The 20,223-nt window shown below is 40.9% G+C and overlaps 1 protein-coding gene and 1 non-coding gene across 2 annotated transcripts in view; both read left to right on the top strand.

Annotated features, from left to right (window-relative positions):
• LOC126182444 (splicing factor 3A subunit 3) overlaps window positions 1-20,223 on the top strand; it is an 81,459-nt gene that overhangs the window by 20,671 nt on the left and 40,565 nt on the right. Inside the window, exons 2-3 of the mRNA XM_049924850.1 lie at window positions 12,124-12,171; window positions 13,582-13,740. Coding sequence (XP_049780807.1) covers window positions 12,124-12,171; window positions 13,582-13,740 — 207 coding nt within the window. The remainder of the gene's footprint in view (window positions 1-12,123; window positions 12,172-13,581; window positions 13,741-20,223) is intronic.
• On the top strand, window positions 13,100-13,173 carry Trnat-ugu (transfer RNA threonine (anticodon UGU)). The gene has a single exon. It is a non-coding gene; the product is annotated as a tRNA-Thr (tRNA).

The following is a 20,223-nucleotide window of genomic DNA, read 5'->3' as shown; positions in this document are numbered from 1 at the left end:
TTTCTTCTTTGTTAAAGGTACAGAATGTTTCTTAAATGGATCACAACAGGATTTTTGGTTCTTTTCAAAATATTTCTTTAGACAACCTTTCCGAAATTAAATAAATGTTTTTGCTTTTTGTCAGTGAAGTACTTTCACATGAAACATTTAGTAATAAACCTACTGAATACTTAAAATTAGTTTCATCTTTACTTGAGCTTGCTCTTATCTCCATGGCAAGAAACACACACAAAACAAAGTTTTAAAAATAAAATTATAACTGTGTTTATATAACAATTTTTTAAAATGTCATTAAGCACAAAACACTAGGCAGTTAACATGAACAGAGCAAAATGCAAACTGATAGACTTGCAGTACAGGCAGGCTGTAGGAGAGGGAGGGTTTCATGTCCTGGCTTGAATTTCATGTCTTGACGGAAGACAGCAGGCAGACTTCTGACTGGTGAATTTTTCATGTGCATTCTTGCATAGTAGTACTGCCTTATCTGAACTTTAACACACTTCCCATGACTCCAAAAATGTCTGTTTCTTGACTTTAACTTCAGATAAATAAAACAAAAAAGATAAATAAAATTACAACTACAGTAAAGTCTTTGTCCCAATTTAAAAATACATAACAAAAAATGTACCAATAAATTACTGTTTTAAGTAGCTGATCTTCCAAATTATAGCTTTAATGCCTTTTACTTCTATATAATCTCTATATAACCTCTACTATAACCATTTTGAATCTTAAAACAGCCGTTCTATATGCTTTGAATAGATAAAACTTGTTTTGACTTCAGTATAAGATAAAATTGTTACAACCCAGAATCCCACCAATTTTTTTGCACCATTTGAAAGGTAATTTTATGCTGTTTTCAAAAACATTTTGTTGTACTGGGTTATTTCGAGAGAGATTTTAGCTATTATAATTTTCTGCACTTATGTCACAGTTTTGAAATTAACAATATTTTGAGTTCAGTACAGTTTTTCAATGTGAATGAACATTATAAATCGGAATTTTGTAGATCCATCAGTTTCAGCGTTTAATTGAGAACAAAACTTAACGATTTTGCTTCAAATTCTGTAAAAGCATGCATGCTTCAGTTATGTCTTAATCGTCCTTAGAAATACAATTAGCTGAAAACTTTAAACGGTGATAACTCAGAAACTATGTGACAGAATTGGATGAAACTTTGGATATTTTCTTATCTGTATGCATAAATTTCACATATAAATTTTGGAGCAAATCCAAAAACCTTGGGTTTCATATCTACTTTTGGCTGTATGATTTGGCGTGGAATGACCCTGATGCCTTCCATTTCCAAGGGCGTACACAATCTTAGTATAAACATCTGTATCTGTTTACAACACTATATTCAGTATCATTCCTCATTTTGAGATCTCACTTTCTTCTGTTTTTACTTTGAGGTCCGCTCAGTTAGAATAATTTTGGGCCCAGAAAACCAGCCACTTGTGCCATTATTTGAAATGTTAGGGGTACATTTGTTTTTTGTTATATGTGATCCCTAGAGGACTAAAGGGGGAAAATGTTACATTGCTACCAAATCATTGTAAATTATCAAATTTCATTCAAAGGAAGTCATAATTTAGAAGCTTTGCACTAGTTAATTGCAGTTGTTAGGTCTCCAGTGGCGTGTTACATACAGAATGCCCTTTTTTATGCCCTATAATGACAATTTTACTGCCCAAGATCTTATTGAAAAAGAAGTAATTATTTGTGTTGTGCACTAATTAAAAATTATTGTAACTCCATGAGTACTTCACATGTGAAATGGGTTGAGAGTCTTCTGCTTAATATGGTGTTATTACAATCTAAGCACAGCCGAGATCGGTTTTCTGAGGTTGCCCAGTGATTCTTCTTCTGCCGCCTTGTGTTCCTCATTTGTTGCTTCAAAATCTGGGTCTACACCATTGTCATCCATACACACATTGTCTCCCTCTTCACTAAATTATCCATTGTCTGTGTCTTTGTCAGCTTCTTCCAGCAAATCATCCAATATGTTGGTGTGAAAACCAAACTCCTCTCTGTACATGTGCTAATTTCAGTAGCAAAAGACAAGATTAGCACAGAATAAGAGCAATGTGATATAAACTAAACCATCACTAAACATTCATAATATTTATAGAAAGAATACCAGTGTCACCAAATTGCTGGAGTTGGGCAGTAAATAATTCACCCATTGTTAACAACAGTTTTTGCCATGAATACCTGTTGCTCATGTGCCCAGTATGGCAGGAACCACGAAGAGATACCTACTGCAATTGTAAATTTTATGAGATTGTAATAATCTAGGGTTAAAGCATAATATATACTAAAAAAAGATTAAACTTAAAGGTTTTTTTTTTCGTCTTTGTTTTGATTTATGCATATTTTATAGATGTGATGATAAAGTATAATTCCTTTATTTATCAAAGAAAAAACACCAACATGCCATGTTTCCAGAAGTCTGGGTCTGTATCTCTGTCATCCGTACACACAACATTATCTTCCTCTTCACTAAATTATCCATTCTCTGTTTTTGTCAGCTTCCCTGAGCAGATCATGCAGTATGTTGGTGTGAAAACCAAACTCTGCTCTGTATATACTGCACAAATTTCAGTATCGAAAGACAAAATTAGCACTGATGGAGTGCTACACAACCAGTTTCGGCCTCTTATTAATGCCATCTTCAGCCCCTGTGCACTCCATATATAGAGATCAGATACATTGATGCATGCATAAATGGAACCATCAATAACGGGATTCCTTGAATTTTTTGTGGAGTGTGTCCTTTAGAGACATTGACCGTTTCCAAGTCTTTGAAGTGCACATTCCACAAAACAATTTGCGGAATCCAGGTATTGATGGCTCTTCTTGTGCATGCATCACTGTATTGGGGCATGAAGGTGGCATTAATGAGATGCTTCTGAAAACCTACCGCCATTGTGTGATATTTCTTTGGTAAATATGTGGCTGGTCAGTGTCTTGTATCCATGATGGGTCAACAGAGACAAAAAGTATAATTGTCCTTCAAAACAAAAATTATAATGTGACTTCTTCAGCAATTTCACTCATAACTGGCTTTTGTTGTGTGGAAAAGTCTGAAGCATTGTGACTTGCAGAGAGGTATGTTCCAGCAGGGCAATACCAGTTTATTTTTTTGCTGTTTGCTTTACCCAGACTGTTTTGTCTTCTCTGATCAAATCTTGTAAGCTGCTTCAGCATGAGTTTCATATTAAAACAAATGAGATGAAGACAAATAACACTAAACTAAGTTGTAATTACAATAGTAGCATCTGTATCAGCCATATTGGCAATGAAAAATTGTAGCTGACTGAAGATTATCTGAGTATGAATCTTCATCAAACTGTTCCCTCCTCAGATATTTCTCCCTCCGATTCAGAATCGTTGTTTCTTCTTCTAGAGGTTCTAAAATTCCTTGCTTGCTCAACATGTTTATAGTAGAATTACAGCAAATTCCAAAATCTACCAAATAAATGCACAAATTTCATGACTTCACAACCACACAATGTCTCAATAAGTTGTGACAGCAGCTCTTACATTCGCTACTGTTTTTTTCGAAATAATTCTAGAAATTGACAACAGGAGGCAGTCTTGTCAAGGGGCAGATAGTGAGACGTCCATACATTTCATACTAGAATAGTCCACATTTTGAGTTATAGGTGGCTTGCACCTCACAGTTTTTGAGCACATTGTTATGGGGTGAGTTGCACTTGGGCTTCCTCACCAAAGTGTTAACCCTACTTTCAACTGAAGCAGCATTTTTCTTTACTTCATCTGTGTACATGGATTTGTTCACTTACATTTGTCTGGTAATTGTTTCTCTTGACTCTTGTGTGCTTTTTATCTGTAAGTTGACGTTAATACATTTTTAAAGATGAACCTGATTCCGACCTAAAATACTGAAAGCTGGTTTATAATAAACCTATAGAGTCAAGAGGAATGTTCATTACGAGTTGTCTGCTTCAACCAGTGATTTAATGTTAATATATGGTATGATGTCATCTTTTTGTGCATACTTAAGTTTTGTTGTTAGTTGGCAAAACTTACTAATGTGAAAGCGAAGGACTTGTTTGTGGTGAGAAACTGATCTAATAGCTTTGCTGGAGATCTAGGTTAGGTTGGAAGGAGACAATTTGGTTGTGAGTTGGCGAAGTCGATGAATGTGAAACTTAAAAAAATTAACTGTTTGTTATGACAGACTGATTTGAAGCTTTGCCCATTAAAAACAATCAACATTGATATCATGTTATTATCATCATGTTAACGACAGTAATGTCACTGCTCAAAGCTGATGACATCCTACCCTGTTAGTTCACTTGCGATATTCTACTTAAGCAAATAAATTTTACAATAATAGACATAAATATGTCTGTAACAGTAAAACAATCTTTGTTCATTCATTTGTGTACCTTGCCCAAGTCAGTGAAATTTGTTTGCTTGCAATGTTTGGTGTGAACACCATACAGTCATAATGACACTGTTGGAATGTGCCAGGCAGAGGGGTTGGCAATTTTCTAACTCCCAAAGTTCCTGCCAAGTTCTAATAGTTAGCAAAGTTAGTTACGTGATTGGTCTACCATCTTCGCATCATACATCGCTATGCTGTTGATGCCAACACCATAGGGGCATAGATAGTGTGTGTGTGTGTGTGTGTGTGTGTGTGTGTGTGTGTGTGTGTGTGTGAGAGAGAGAGAGAGAGAGAGAGAGAGAGAGAGAGAGAGAGAGGATAACTCTAAAGCTAGCAAGTTTTCTTACCTATGTGCATGCTTATCAACAATCCCGCATTTCAGCTTTTCAGTGAGTAGTTTCCTGTACTCCCAAAGAATTTACGAAATAGAGTTAATCATGGCATCTCAAATAATATTGAGTGTGTCTGTTCTCAGTGTTTAGTGTGGGGAGAACACACTGGGTAGTGCCATAGTTCGATCACCCATCAATATTGCGTGGTGTGTAGTCACTCTAGACACCTCAACTGTTGCCCCTTTTTCTAATGACAACAGTTCTTCCAAATGACTCATCAAATGCAACACAGCAGTTGCTGCAGCTACAGAATAGTCTAGGGTATTGTTTGGAAATAAACCCCTATTTAGCCAGCACCCTCCCAATCGTAACATGTTTCCAACATTTCTTTAGTAGTTAGCCAACCTTTTCCTACAAAGAAAGTACATCCTGAGTGAAGCAATGAGTGTGTCTCATTGTGTACTGTCGTATGAGATGGTTTTATCAGTGTTGCCATCTCCCTATACTTGAATTAAAAATCCTACTCAGTTACATTTAAATGTTTATTATACATTAAACAACTATGAATCTGACATCTTGGGTTGTCGGGTGTTCTGCCGGATATCAGCGTCGTACTTGCACGATATTTCGGTCACGTAGCTCGAGACCTTCATCAGGTGCGACCGGAGACTGCTCCTCGAGTGGACCTGGTCCAGTATTTATGCCTATGGCCTTCCCCCTCCACCAACGGCTGCAGGCGCTTCCTCTGTGGTCCGCGCCCATTCCCTGCGACCTGTTGCAGCGTTGCTGCTCCGTTTTCCGTCCGCTGCGGTTCTAGATGTTCACTCTGTGGTCCGCGCCCACTAAACCCGCTCCTGGGGCTTTCATCTACGGTCTGGAGTACCAAGCGTTCCCCCTGCGGTCCGCGCCCGCTCACCACGACCTGTTGGAGCGTTGCTGCTCTGTTTTTCGTCCGCTGCGGCTCTGGATGTTCCCTCTGCGGTCCGCACCCACCAGTCCCACTTCTGGGTGTTCCATCTTCGGTCTGGTGCGCCTGGCAGTCCGTCAGGGGCTTGTTTACCATCTCCATCTCTCTGGTTCTTCTGTTTGTGTAGTGTTGCAGCTGGCCCCGTTGCTCCTTTAACAATTCCAGAGCCGGATCCCAGGCTCTGCTTAGCTGGTGCCCTGTGTCACGATTCATAAGATCGTCAGCCATTTTAATCTCTATCGATTCTCTTATGACACTGTCCCAGAATCTGGGTGTTTGTGCTAGAATCTTGGTATCATACTTCATGGCATGATCTAGTTCCAGGCAGTGTTCAGCAATGGCTGACTTAGTCACCTGTCTTAATCTAGTGTGCCTCTGATGTTCTTTGCACCTGATCTCCACAGTTCTCGTCGTCTGGCCAATGTAGGACATGCCACATTGACAAGGTATATTGTAAATCCCTGGTTTTCGTAACCCCAGGTCGTCTTTGACACTCCCCAGCAGTCCCCCGAACTTGTTGGATGGACAGAAAACACACTTGATATTGTGTTTTTGGAGGATCCTACTGATTCTGGCAGAAATAGAGCCAGCATAGGGCAGATATGCCACCTTCTTTGCTTCATCTTGGTCTTCTTCAAGAACCTGTGGTATAGTGGCTGGTCGGAGTGCCCTCTCAATTTGTCTGTCCGTGTATCCATTCTTGGAGAAAACTGTTTTGAGACGTTCTATCTCTATGGGTAGATTCTCTTGGTCTGACAGGGCACGTGCTCTGTGGACCAAAGTCTTCAGAGCCCCATTCTTCTGTGCAGGGTGGTGACAACTGCTGGCCTGCAGATATAAATCAGTGTGTGTTGGTTTTCGGTACACACTGTGGCCAATTGATCCATCTGCTTTCCTCTGGACTAGTACATCCAGAAAAGGCAGCTGGCCATTCTTCTCCAGTTCCATGGTGAACTTGATATTAGGGTGGCATGAGTTAAGATGTTCAAGAAACTCATTGAGCCTATCCATCCCATGTGGCCAGATCACGAAGGTGTCATCCACATACCTAAAGAAGCATGTGGGTTTAAATGCGGCTGTCTCCAATGCCCTCTCCTCAAAACTCTCCATAAACATGTTGGCAACCACAGGGGACAGTGGGCTGCCCATAGCTACACCTTCAGTTTGCTCGTAATATTGGTTTCTGTACAGGAAATACGTGGATGTCAGTGTATGACTGAACAGGTCCAACAGAGCACCGTCAAATTTCTCTGCAATCAGTTCTAGTGAGTCCTTCAGTGGGACCCTGGTGAACAGCGATACCACATCAAAACTAACCATGATGTCCGAATCTGTGATGTGCAGTTGCTTGAGGCGTTGCAGGAAATCTTCTGAGTTGCGGATGTGGTGAATACATTTCCCCACATATGGAGACAGGAGACCTTTCAAGTACTTGGCTGTTGTGTACGTAGGTGCCCCAATATTACTGACAATAGGACGTAGGGGCACGCCCTCCTTGTGTATTTTTGGCAGACCATACAGTCTAGGTGGCACTGGCGCTTTTTCCCGTAGTTGTCTGATGATCTTATCGGGCATCCCTGTTTCCTTCAAGAGAGCACTAGTCTTCTTGGCCACCTTGTCCGTGGGGTCACACTCCAGAATTCTGTATGCAGGGTCCTCCAGAAGTTGGCGTACTTTCTCATCATAATCCACGCGCTGCAAGATGACAGTGGAGTTCCCTTTGTCTGCTGGTAGTACAACAATGCTGTTGTCTTCCCGTAGTTTCTTGAGTGCAAGCCTCTCCTCGGTTGTGATGTTCGATTTCGGCGGCCTGGCCTTGGTGAGGGCACTGCAGGTCTCTCGGCGGACTTCCTCTGCCACATTAGGTGGAAGTGTGGCTGCAACTTGCTCTACTGCACTGACGAAACCTGAAATGGGTACGTTTCTAGGGGTCGTAGCAAAGGGAACTCCACTGTCATCTTGCAGCGCGTGGATTATGATGAGTAAGTACGCCAACTTCTGGAGGACCCTGCATACAGAATTCTGGAGTGTGACCCCACGGACAAGGTGGCCAAGAAGACTAGTGCTCTCTTGAAGGAAACAGGGATGCCCGATAAGATCATCAGACAACTACGGGAAAAAGCGCCAGTGCCACCTAGACTGTATGGTCTGCCAAAAATACACAAGGAGGGCGTGCCCCTACGTCCTATTGTCAGTAATATTGGGGCACCTACGTACACAACAGCCAAGTACTTGAAAGGTCTCCTGTCTCCATATGTGGGGAAATGTATTCACCACATCCGCAACTCAGAAGATTTCCTGCAACGCCTCAAGCAACTGCACATCACAGATTCGGACATCATGGTTAGTTTTGATGTGGTATCGCTGTTCACCAGGGTCCCACTGAAGAAGTCCCTAGAACTGATTGCAGAGAAATTTGAAGGTGCTCTGTTGGACCTGTTCAGTCATACACTGACATCCACGTATTTCCTGTACAGAAACCAATATTACGAGCAAACTGAAAGTGTAGCTATAGGCAGTCCACTGTCCCCTGTGGTTGCCAACATGTTTATGGAGAGTTTTGAGGAGAGGGCATTGGAGACAGCCGCATTTAAACCCACATGCTTCTTTAGGTATGTGGATGACACCTTCGTGATCTGGCCACATGGGATGGATAGGCTCAATGAGTTTCTTGAACATCTTAACTCATGCCACCCTAATATCAAGTTCACCATGGAACTGGAGACGAATGGCCAGCTGCCATTTCTGGATGTACTAGTCCAGAGGAAAGCAGATGGATCAATTGGCCACAGTGTGTACCGAAAACCAACACACACTGATTTATATCTGCAGGCCAGCAGTTGTCACCACCCTGCACAGAATAATGGGGCTCTGAAGACTTTGGTCCACAGAGCACGTGCCCTGTCAGACCAAGAGAATCTACCCATAGAGATAGAACGTCTCAAAACAGTTTTCTCCAAGAATGGATACACGGACAGACAAATTGAGAGGGCACTCCGACCAGCCACTATACCACAGGTTCTTGAAGAAGACCAAGATGAAGCAAAGAAGGTGGCATATCTGCCCTATGCTGGCTCTATTTCTGCCAGAATCAGTAGGATCCTCCGTAAACACAATATCAAGTGTGTTTTCTGTCCATCCAACAAGTTCGGGGGACTGCTGGGGAGTGTCAAAGACGACCTGGGGTTACGAAAACAAGGGATTTACTATATACCTTGTCAATGTGGCATGTCCTACATTGGCCAGACGACGAGAACTGTGGAGATCAGGTGCAATGAATATCAGAGGCACACTAGATTAAGACAGGTGACTAAGTCAGCCATTGCTGAACACTGCCTGGAACTAGATCATGCCATGAAGTATGAGGATACCAAGATTCTAGCACAAACACCCAGATTCTGGGACAGTGTCATAAGAGAATCGATAGAGATTAAAATGGCTGACGATCTTATGAATCGTGACACAGGGTACCAGCTAAGCAGAGCCTGGGATCCGGCTCTGGAATTGTTAAAGGAGCAACGGGGCCAGCTGCAACACTACACAAACAGAAGAACCAGAGAGATGGAGATGGTAAACAAGCCCCTGACGGACTGCCAGGCGCACCAGACCGAAGATGGAACACCCAGAAGTGGGACTGGTGGGCGCGAACCGCAGAGGGAACATCCAGAGCCGCAGTGGACGAAAAACGGAGCGGCAACGCTCCAACAGGTCGTGGTGAGCGGGCGCGGACCACAGGGGGAACGCTTGGTACTCCAGACCGTAGATGAAAGCCCCAGGAGCGGGTTTAGTGGGCGCGGACGGAAAACGGAGCAGCAACGCTCCAACAGGTCGCAGGGAATGGGCGCGGACCACAGAGGAAGCGCCTGCAGCCGTTGGTGGAGGGGGAAGGCCATAGGCATAAATACTAGACCAGGTCCACTCGAGGAGCAGTCTCCGGTCGCACCTGATGAAGGTCTCGAGCTACGTGACCGAAATATCGTGCAAGTACGACGCTGATATCCGGCAGAACACCCGACAACCCAAGATGTCATTAGATCGCCGGGAAAGCCTGAAGAGTTACAACTGTGAATCTGTTGTCTTTTAACCCATCCTTCATTATCGTAAGTTATTCGGGACCAAACATTATTATGTAAATTTTGTGATTAGTATTGTGCGCTGTGGTGAAATTAAGTATCCCAGTAGCTTTTTCAGGGTAAGGTTGCAAGTTTTCCAATATCAAATTTTAGGAGATGGGAAAAACTGACAGTCTTATGTGATGGCAACGGACTCTTTCCAGTTCATACTTAATGAATGACTACAGTAGACTAACCAAATGCCATAGATAATCCTTTCTTGAAATCTTATATGCCCTCTGTTTGGGCGCATGAGCTCCTTCACATTTAACTTGGTTCTTCTTGTCAAGAAAGCTAAAAGCAAATACTCTTTCAGCTCATAATGACCTAATTGTTATTTAAGGTCATAACACTAATAAAGTATTAAAAGTTTGCATAATTTCAATTTTAGGCTGTATTTGGAACAAAGTAAATAAATTTTTAGTGTACATATAAACTTTTTCAGTATTCACTTAATTGTAAGGCCCTGATTCTCAACAGGATATAATACAATTGAGTTTTTACTTGGTTTTAAGATGAACAAAATAAAAAATTGTCAATTAACTTACATAAAAAATTACAATAACAATAATTTATAAATTCTCATCTTCTTGCACTAAAAATAATTAGTGCATTAACTGCCATAAAATTAATATTGCAGTGTTAGAAACTAACAGTCATGTCAGTGATGTAAAAAATAGTTTTTGTGCACCTATTTTGAAATTGTACAAAATAAAAATTGCTAATAAGAGTGAAAACTGCAATAGCTGTAATTTCTAAAGTCTTAACTGCGTCACCTAAGACAAGTTAGAACATTCCACAATTTTGGCAGTGGTGCATAACATATGAGTTTTACAATGTTTGTTGCAATTTGAGCACTTTATAGGGTTTTTGTTGTCATTGTTTGATGGACAGAGTTTGCACCTGGCGTCTTCAGTTTTGATTTCCGCCACTAGGGCTTAGCGTTGAAGAATTTTCTGTTTGATGTCTTCTAACAAAGACCACTGATTGTTCATTTTATAGCAACTTTTTTTAGCTTCAAAGTAAGGAAGAACTAGGAGTATTCCTAGTTCATCGAGAGGTTGTTGACCCATTCCATAGGATGTGAAGAAATTGTCATATGTAACATTTTGTCCTTTCCTATCTGCTCATGTGTTAGATCCATGACAAACTGCATGCCCCATTTTTTCCAGGTGTTTGGTCAGGTAGCTTTCCTCAATAAATTTGTCTTTTCAAAACATAAAAAAGTAGCGCTATGGCACAGTGGCCGTATTTTGAGAGTTTACTTGATATGTGTTGTCTGAATGGATAATGTCCACTGAAAGCTATCAGTTGAATTTGTGTCAGTTTTATATTGTTTTGAAAGTATTTCAGACCATTATTCTGACAGAACTCTTATAAGTGCTAGCTTGACATTTGCTAGTGGTATTTGTACATGTAGCAAATTTTAAGCATGTGTGTCATATAAACCGAAGGGACAAGTGAAACACACTAAGCTATAACGAGGGGGAGGTAATGTATTTTTTCATTCGAGATACAGACTGTGTAGAATGTATAGAAAAACAGTCATCAAATTTCAAGCACTAGCATTTAAATACAAAAAAGATAACAAAAGAGCATACTCCTTTTTTTGGTCACATTGACATGAAGATAGCATCAGGCTTAAATTTTTGCTGATAAGTAGAGAGAGGCTCTCCAAACTCTTCATTATGACAAGGAATGTATTATTTTATACTGTTTTGGGTAATACATTTATGATTTACCATGGCATTTTGTCATTGATCAATGCATAGTCTTAATTTTGTACAAAATATCTGTCTTTAATACTAGCTCAGAGGGTGGTCCAGTACTTCCCATAGAACTAAGAGACACAAAAGCTCAACTACAATAGTGCTTTTTGGCACTTCACAGACAATCCATGACATTGTACATTTCATTTTTATATCAGAATAATGCAGAATGTGATTTAACATTGGTATCTTGAAATGAATAGCGAAATAAGTAAAGATAAGCTGTCGCCTCAAGTAGTGTATAGGTACATTAATAAGAAGCTGATTGTTGTTAGGATTTGTGCTGTGTGAAGGTGATCATAGGATGGTGGCAGGATTAGGAGAGTCAGGAACAGTGTGAGGAGGGATAAGGTTACACCACCATAGTGTGTTCGCTCTGGAGTGCAGATTGGTATAGTTGCATATTGCTTGCTGTGGTATAGGGCATGGAGTTTGTGGGAAGGATGGGGACAGCAGTCTTCCTCTGCCCACCCTCTTCATCTTCCCTTTCAAGACTACTCTCATTCTAGACTTTTGTATGTTTCAGTACCGAGAGGTTATAAATTCAGACCACCGTTTGAAGATGCTTCTGGATGTAAGTAAATGCTGTCAGTAAAGATTTTTAACTTAATATTTTAATAATTAATTGAGATAAAGTAATAGTTTACATTCCATAATTAAACATGTAGAGGCTTATTGTGACCACACTGTAATACAACATAGTGTGTCATATTGTTGATACATTTTGCAAGTCATCTATCTTGAAGTTTCATGTAGGAGATAGATTGTGTCCTTTAAATTTCTCAAACTGATAATTGGGCGAAGCAACTTTCCTTCTCTGGTATTGTTACATTCTATCCTGGATTTTCCATTGTTAAGATTGAGAAATTTGTGTTTTGGTGCAGCACCTTGATATTCAGAGGAACTTGAGAATTTTGACATCACTATTTGTGTTAAAAAAACTAATTATACTACTTTGTCCAGCCCCATGCTTTTATTTGAATTCCAGTTTAGAGTGCACTGCAAAACAAGCCACTATATCCTTGTTTTCCCCAAACAATTGGTAACGAAATTTCTGTCAAATCGTTAATTCCAGATTAAATTCCAAGGAAATGAACAGCCTTAGCTGCTTACAGGCGTTGACATACGTCAACAGGGACAGATGAAAATGTGTGCCCCGACCAGGACTCGAACTCGGGATCTCCTGCTTACATGGCAGACGCTCTATCCATCTGAGCCACCGAGGACACAGAGGATAGCGCGACTGCAGGGCTTTATCTCTGGCACGCCTCCCGCGAAACCCACATTCTCAACATATTGTCCCGCGCTACATTCATAGTGGCCCCACCCATTATACTCGTTACTCATGGCGCGTTGCCGATTCCCGTAAGAGTTCGGGCACGGTTTGCGTATTTGCACAGAAGAAGATGATGTTATATATATATATATATATATATATATATTAAGGTGGTATCTGTTCTTTCGGACAGAGATAAATCCCTGCAGTCGCGCTATCCTCTGTGTCCTCGGTGGCTCAGATGGATAGAGCGTCTGCCATGTAAGCAGGAGATCCCGGGTTCGAGTCCCGGTTGGGGCACACATTTTCATCTGTCCCTGTTGACGTATGTCAACGCCTGTAAGCAGCTAAGGGTGTTCATTTCATTGGAATTTCATTCTAACGAGCTGCATGGTCACCAATGGTATCTGTTCTTTCGAACATGTCCAAAAGAACAGATACCATCTTAGTATATATATAATTCCAGATTAGTTTCTCATGTTTGTCTATTGTCTTCTTGCTTAGTTTTAAATGAAATTATAGCCACATTGTTAATATTATCAACGTACGCTCTGTGGGTATACCCACAGATATCCCTATCTGCACAGTCTTGTAATAGATTAGGTATGTATTAATAGAAAAATCTAACTTGTTTGATATTACACAGTATTTTAAAATTGATAGCAGAAACTAATTAATTTATGCATAATTGTATTTTCTGTTATTCAGCACTACATGGACAGTACTAATAATCTCAGAGAACTTTATGAAGATAAAGATGGACTTAGAAAGGAGGAAGTGGCTGCACTCTCTGGTCCTAACGAATTTGCAGAGTTTTATACAAGACTGAAGGCCATTAAAGATTTTTATAGGCGTTTGCCAAATGAGGTTTGCATATTTCTTTTTGTATTTACTCTTAAGGATAAAACTACAGTTGTTACTAACTACTATATTTTTTAAAGTCTCAATTGCTGATACTGAAGAATAATAACAGGGAGGCATATTGATTATTATTTGCTGTTGTTTCATTATTCTGTGAATAATGGCAACTTCTTTGTGTGTCTGTGGAATTATTCAGCAAGAAATAGTGATATGATTGCTTTGTGGCATGTTTCCTTTTCCCTTCATCTGTTTGTCATTCATGAGCTTTTTCTGCACTTGCAATCCAGTTGGTGTAACTGATTGTTACTACTGGTAGTGGAATTATCTAAACCTAGGATGGTGGTGTGAGGCATGTCTTTTTGCACTTATAATCTCATGTTACAAAATATTGTGTTTCATATTTATTAATTATAAACATTAATGGGTGTATAAAACCATGTCTAGAGCTACGCCAGGATAGCTGAGAGCGCTAATGCGCTGCTTCCTGGACTCGGGTAGGTGCGCCGGCCCCGGATCAAATCCGCCCGGCGGATTAACGATGACGGCCGGTGTGCCGGCCAGCCTGGATGTGGTTTTTAGGCGATTTTCCACATCCTACTAGGTGAATACCGGGCTGGTCCCCACGTCCCGCCTCAGTTACATGACTTGTAGTCATTTGAAACACATTCACACTATTTCACGATTTACACTAGACACTGACAGCTGGGGTACACTAATTCCATCCTGGGGGGGGGGGGGGGGGGTATGGTTTGGCGGCAGGAAGGGCATCTGGCCACCCCTTCAAATTAACCATGCCAAATCCATACTTAACCCAGCCGCCCCTGCGCACAATGCGGGGTACAGGCAGTAGCAAAAGAAGGAAAGAAAACCATGTCTAGAGGTATAGCAAAGGCATTAATTTCAGTAATGATGATAACAATCCCCAGTACAGTTTCTTCCTGGTAATAATTTTTAAAGAAATTGGGAACATGATTTCCAACAGTGTCTGACTTCCATTCATGGAATGCAGAACTTGCGTTTGGCAGTTTGCTGTACATAACAGTAACAAATGTGCAGCTGATCCCCAGCCTATTTTTCCATTGTCTTTTGTCAGAAGTTCTCATTCCTCCCTCCTTTAGATTATTATGTGGTGTGAAAATGGAGAATTCACTTGATGGCAGCTTAACATTGGGGTCTCGTGATGTATGTTTTAGTTTCTATACTGATTGTACAGTAGAACAGGCAACACATTTAGCAATGTTCTATCAGAGGCGCAGAAGCACCCCAGGACTAGAAAAGGGTGTTGCAAGTGAAGTGGTAATGATAAACAGTTAGAACAAGAAGGCAGTAGATGCTTTTGAAACCTGGTGCTACAGAAGAATGATTAGATAGGCTAGATTGTATAACTAATGAAGAGGTATGAAATCAAATTTGAGAGAACAGAAATGTACTGCACACCTTGACTAAAAGATTGGATAGCACACATCCTGAGGTAAAAAGGAATTGTCAATTTGGTAACAGAGAAAAGTGTGTGTGTGTGTGTGTGTGTGTGTGTGTGTGTGTGTGTGTGTGTGTGTGAGGGGGGGCGGAGGAGGGGGGGCGGGAGTAAGTTGCAGAGTTGCAGAAGATACACAGAGCTGAAGAGGCTTAGACAGGGCAGACTAGTGTGAAGAGCTGCCTCAAACCAGTTTTAAGATCAAAGATGACCAGATCATAGAATATCCATGATTAGTGTTGGTGCCATTACAGCTTCACACATCGTTAATATCTTTCTTAAAATGACAACATCCATACATGTCATAGTTAGAAACAGCTTTTCATTGTTTGTGGCCAGTGTAATTGAACAGTGGTCATAAAACAAAGGTGCTCTGCCATTAAAACTTAGTAACTGCCACTATCAGTGTTTACAGCATCTCATTACAGATTAATGTGCAGTAGATGGGTAAATCACGGGAAGCATGCATATAATAGTGGAATTACATGTATGTAGTACGTCTTGAACTTTGTGACTGCAGTGACACTTCTGGCTTGGGGAAGATATGTTTCAGTTTGGTATACCCATTCTGGTAACTTCATATGCAAATTCTGTTATGTCTCATTGTGGGTGTCACTAAATTATCTCTTTTTTTCTAATTGTTGGTGGATGTCTGTAGTACACTTTTAAGATGGAAGCCTAATTGTTGAAGAGCTGCGGAACATCCTACCTGATTATTTTGGCACAAAACATGGTTCTCAACATCATGGTTAGTAGACTCTAAAATTCATGGAATATCATTGTTATGTGAGACGCTATGCCTCCGACACAATCTGTGAATGACCTCTATTCTTTTTTTTAGCAATACGTTATTCTCACTTTTCCTGGTAAGGACATATTTTTGATGGTAACAAGTATAATAATGTATCACCCACAAAAACAATTTATCAAACACGATGAAATAATGCTTCTCCTGCGTCCTGCAAATGCTCGGAAAAGTAGAAAACCATAACCTTAATGCAGTGAAATGGGTATTTCTAAAACTAAGCATGGCGCATAAACCTTGAATTATTGATTGTGGTCTGATGAGTCTATTTATATACAGTTCTAAAAGTCATCTCACACTGCCGTACAGCAAAGAAGTATTCTAGGCAAAAAGTTACTCTCCCTCAGGAGACAACATGCTAATGCCATGTAATATCCTCTACAGTCCTTATAAAGGCCTCAGTTCAGCTAGAAAGAATGTCCACAATTTTTGTTTGTTTATGTCATACCCAACTGAAGCCATTTGTTGATGATTAGATCTTGTAGCACCGGAAAATTCACAAATGTTGATTACTACATTTCACTTGCTGTTACAGATGATTCATATACATTTTCTGTGGAAGTAACATGAGGTGATTTAGTGGATTGATGAAGATGCAATTGGGTCCTTGAGTGTTGTCCATCATACCAGAAGTGCTTTTGTGAAACCCTGTAAAAACAACTGTTGTCACCTTGGAAAATGAAAGTATCATATTCATGTCAATCTGAATGAGTGGGCCAAGGCACGGTATGAAAAACACCCCTAAAACATCTCAGAACCATTTCCGACTGGAACAGACTGCAAGTTACATGTCCGTGTGGGCCATTTGTCAGTCAGTGCAAAATTGAGACTCATCAGGTCACATTACACATCTCCAGTCAATTACTGACCAGTTTGTTTGTTGTTAGGTGCGTTAAAGGCGTGCAGCTTGATGCGCTGCGAGCAATGGCCTTTTGCAGGTACCTGATTCCACATGTCCATTTGCTTGCAGTTCCTTTGACAACATTTACTTGGAAACAGTTTGAGATGGCTGTGCATTCAATGACAACAGCAGATTTGAAACTTACAGTCATTGACAGAGACATGACACTTAGTCTTCAGTCTCTGTTGGTCAGGACCTTTTTATGACTAGTGTTCTTATATCATGTTATATGGCTGTAAGCGATGTGCCATTCCTTGTAGACATATGGAACAATCTATGTTGATACACTATTCTGTATAGATACATTTAACTGTCCACGTTGATACACCAACGCATTGGCCAGCTTCATTCACATAATGGTCATAGACTCATCCACATACAATACCATCTTTCTGCCTTTCTGTTGGGTCTCCATGTTGACCCACCTTAGTGTGTTGATTCCATCGAACCAACTGCCACATACACACCACTTTTCTGCCATGACTTATGTCAATGGTGAAGGGTCACATGGCCACTTGGTACCAGTTCTATATCATCTACAGGCTTTAAATTAACCAGTGGCTTCTTTTAAGGAGGATGGCTAACATTTTGTCTGGTAAGCTTACCTGGGAATGGATAAATGCAAACTGTCTTCTTCCAACTGTGAGGAGTGGTTGAGGTTCTATAACTATTTGAGTGATCATATTGTGACTTGTCAAGTTCGTCAGGTTCTGTGGTCACACTAAAAAAAATTAACTTATAAGATTTATGTAACATGTGTTAACACATATTTATTTAGTGCTGCATATGTTGTAAATTGCTATGGGACTATTGGTCTGCTATTTTTACAATCTATGACACTGATTGTCAAATTGAAAGATTTCAAGACTGGGGCCGAAACGCAGATACTTGCCCTTTGTTACGAGAGCTATGCTGGCATGTATACATTTTTCCATTCTCTGAAACCACTTAGAAAATGTGTCAGTCCAAGCTTCTTTTGGGATGTCACTTAGTGCACTCTCGTATGCTGCAATGGCCTCTTTATCTGATGAAAACCGCTGGCCTCGAATTTTTTCCTTAGTCTTAGGGAACAGAAAGAAGTCACAGGGGGCCAGGTCAGGTGAATAGGGGGGATGGGGTAACACTTGTACTTTTTCCTTCTCCAGAAAGTCCATTGTTCTGGCAGCCCTGCGCGCAGATGCATTGTCATGATACAGCAGAAGGTGCCCACTCTTGGACTTTGGATCCTGTGACTTCCATGTGGTGATGACTTTTGGAAGACAATCGTTCACGTACCATTGAGCATAGACTGTACGACATGTGTCCAAGGTCACAGAGTTGAGATGCCCGATCTTTGTGAAAAAAGTTGCCACCATCTTTTTTTCCAGAGCTTCGACTTCATCGAACTTTTGTGGGTGGTTCCTCCCCTGGGAAGCACCACACAGAAGACTGTCTCTTCGTTTCAGGGTCGTAATGGTAGACCCACGTTTCATCACCTGTGACGATATTGTAGGTGTCTTGGGACTTCCCTCCGTTGAATTTTTCGAGAATGAAACGACACCAGTCCACTCTTGCCTCCTTTTGGCTTTCTGCCAGGAAATGTGGCACCCAACGGGCACATCTCTTAGTAAGGCCTAAGTGACTATGGATGATGGTCTGTGCTGCTGTTGATCCAATATTTAGGGTCCCTTCAATGTCGCAAAATGTAAGATGTGGATCTTCTTTGATCATTTTCCTCACAGCATCAATGTTTTCAGGAGTCACAGCTGTTGCTGGCCAACCGGGACGAGGTTCATCTTCAGTTGACTGCCGACCCCTCAAAAACTCGCGAAACCAATTACCAACTGTGGCCCTAGAAGGGGAAGCTTCACCAAAAACACGCAGCAAAGAAGAACGACATTCTTTGGCACTTAAACCCTTTTTATAACTGTAAAATGTCATGGCGCGAAAGTCGCGGTGCGACAGCTCCATCCTGCATCATCTCTGACTCAGCACTGCCTGTGCTTTCTTACCGCGCTGTGGGGGGATCACACGTCCCAAGGTCAAAAAACATCACTCTTTCGAATGAAAACAACCCCATTGTCCTCCGCCTTACAGTTTACGGGCTGCTAAAAACTTTGGGCATAGTCCTCGTAACAACGCCCTTACTGAGTGAGATATTCGAGCACAGTCGAGTGCAACTTTCGATCAACTTTACTCTGGTCTCTGGCTGAGCTGTTCTTCGCTATGTTTCAGAAGTGCTAATCTACAAACAATTCAGAGGATATTCTATAGAGTTTGTTAAGTAGTAGAGAGGTATTAGCTGGAGCTGTGAAGATGGGCTGTGAAGACACCTGTGTAGAATGATTATAAGTATTCCCCATTAAAAGTGAGGGATCAGATTTGAGTCATGGTTACACGCTATTTTAATCTGCAAGGAAGTTACATGTCTCATGTTTAGTTGCAGAGTGAAATTGCATTCTGCGTTTATTGGGTTGGTCCATAAGTTTAATGAACACAGCGAGTTTAATGAACACAAGGCAGAGACTTCAGTAATTGACAATATAGTCTCCTTCACTACTTAATACTGGGGTAACTTTTTTTTAACTTTTCAATTCTGTGAATAGAAATAGTGTGGTTTTGAAGTGAAGAAATTGCTGAGCCATGTTCAGAGTGCATTTCCAACTCGAAAGGAAGCTCCTGGAAGGTTGTTTAGTAGAGAACAGAAAGGTGAAAATCTGAGAGCACAAGATCACGTCAATAAGGTGGGTGGAATGACTTCCCAACCCAACTCCTGTATATTGTTTTCTGACATTCTAGCAGAGTGTGGACAGGTGTTATCATAGAGTGTGTAGTGTTTTTTGTATTCCATCTGCAACACGTCTCAGTTGTTGACAATAAATGTCAGCAGTGATGGTTACACCTCGGTGAAGCAATTCATAGTGCAACAAACTGTCGCTGCTCCACCAGGTACATAACATTATCTTTTGTGGATGCACGGAGGTCTTTGTATGCAGAATTGCTGCTTTGTTTAGGCTCAGGCATTTCTTTATTTTCCTTATGTTAGCATAAGCATTGTCACCAGTAACAATATGGTGGGTGATTTTTGTGATTTTGGCGTAAATTGTGTGGTACCCGTACACCAGATTTCTGAACCATCCCCTTTGCATGTAAATGTCCCACAATGGTGGAATGATCACACTTCATACTGGCCAGTTCTCGAGTACACTGACATGGATCACTGTGGATTAATGGTAGACGATCATCATCAAATCCCGAAGGTCTTCTTGAATGTGAAGAGTCATTAGTATTGAAGGAATCCTCCTTAAAAGGAGAAAGCGATTTTCTTGC

Source organism: Schistocerca cancellata, chromosome 1, assembly GCF_023864275.1.
Source record: "Schistocerca cancellata isolate TAMUIC-IGC-003103 chromosome 1, iqSchCanc2.1, whole genome shotgun sequence".
Classification (NCBI taxonomy): Eukaryota; Metazoa; Arthropoda; class Insecta; order Orthoptera; family Acrididae; genus Schistocerca; species Schistocerca cancellata.
Note: the sequence above shows the minus strand (reverse complement) of the source record. Positions and strands in the feature narration are given on the sequence as shown.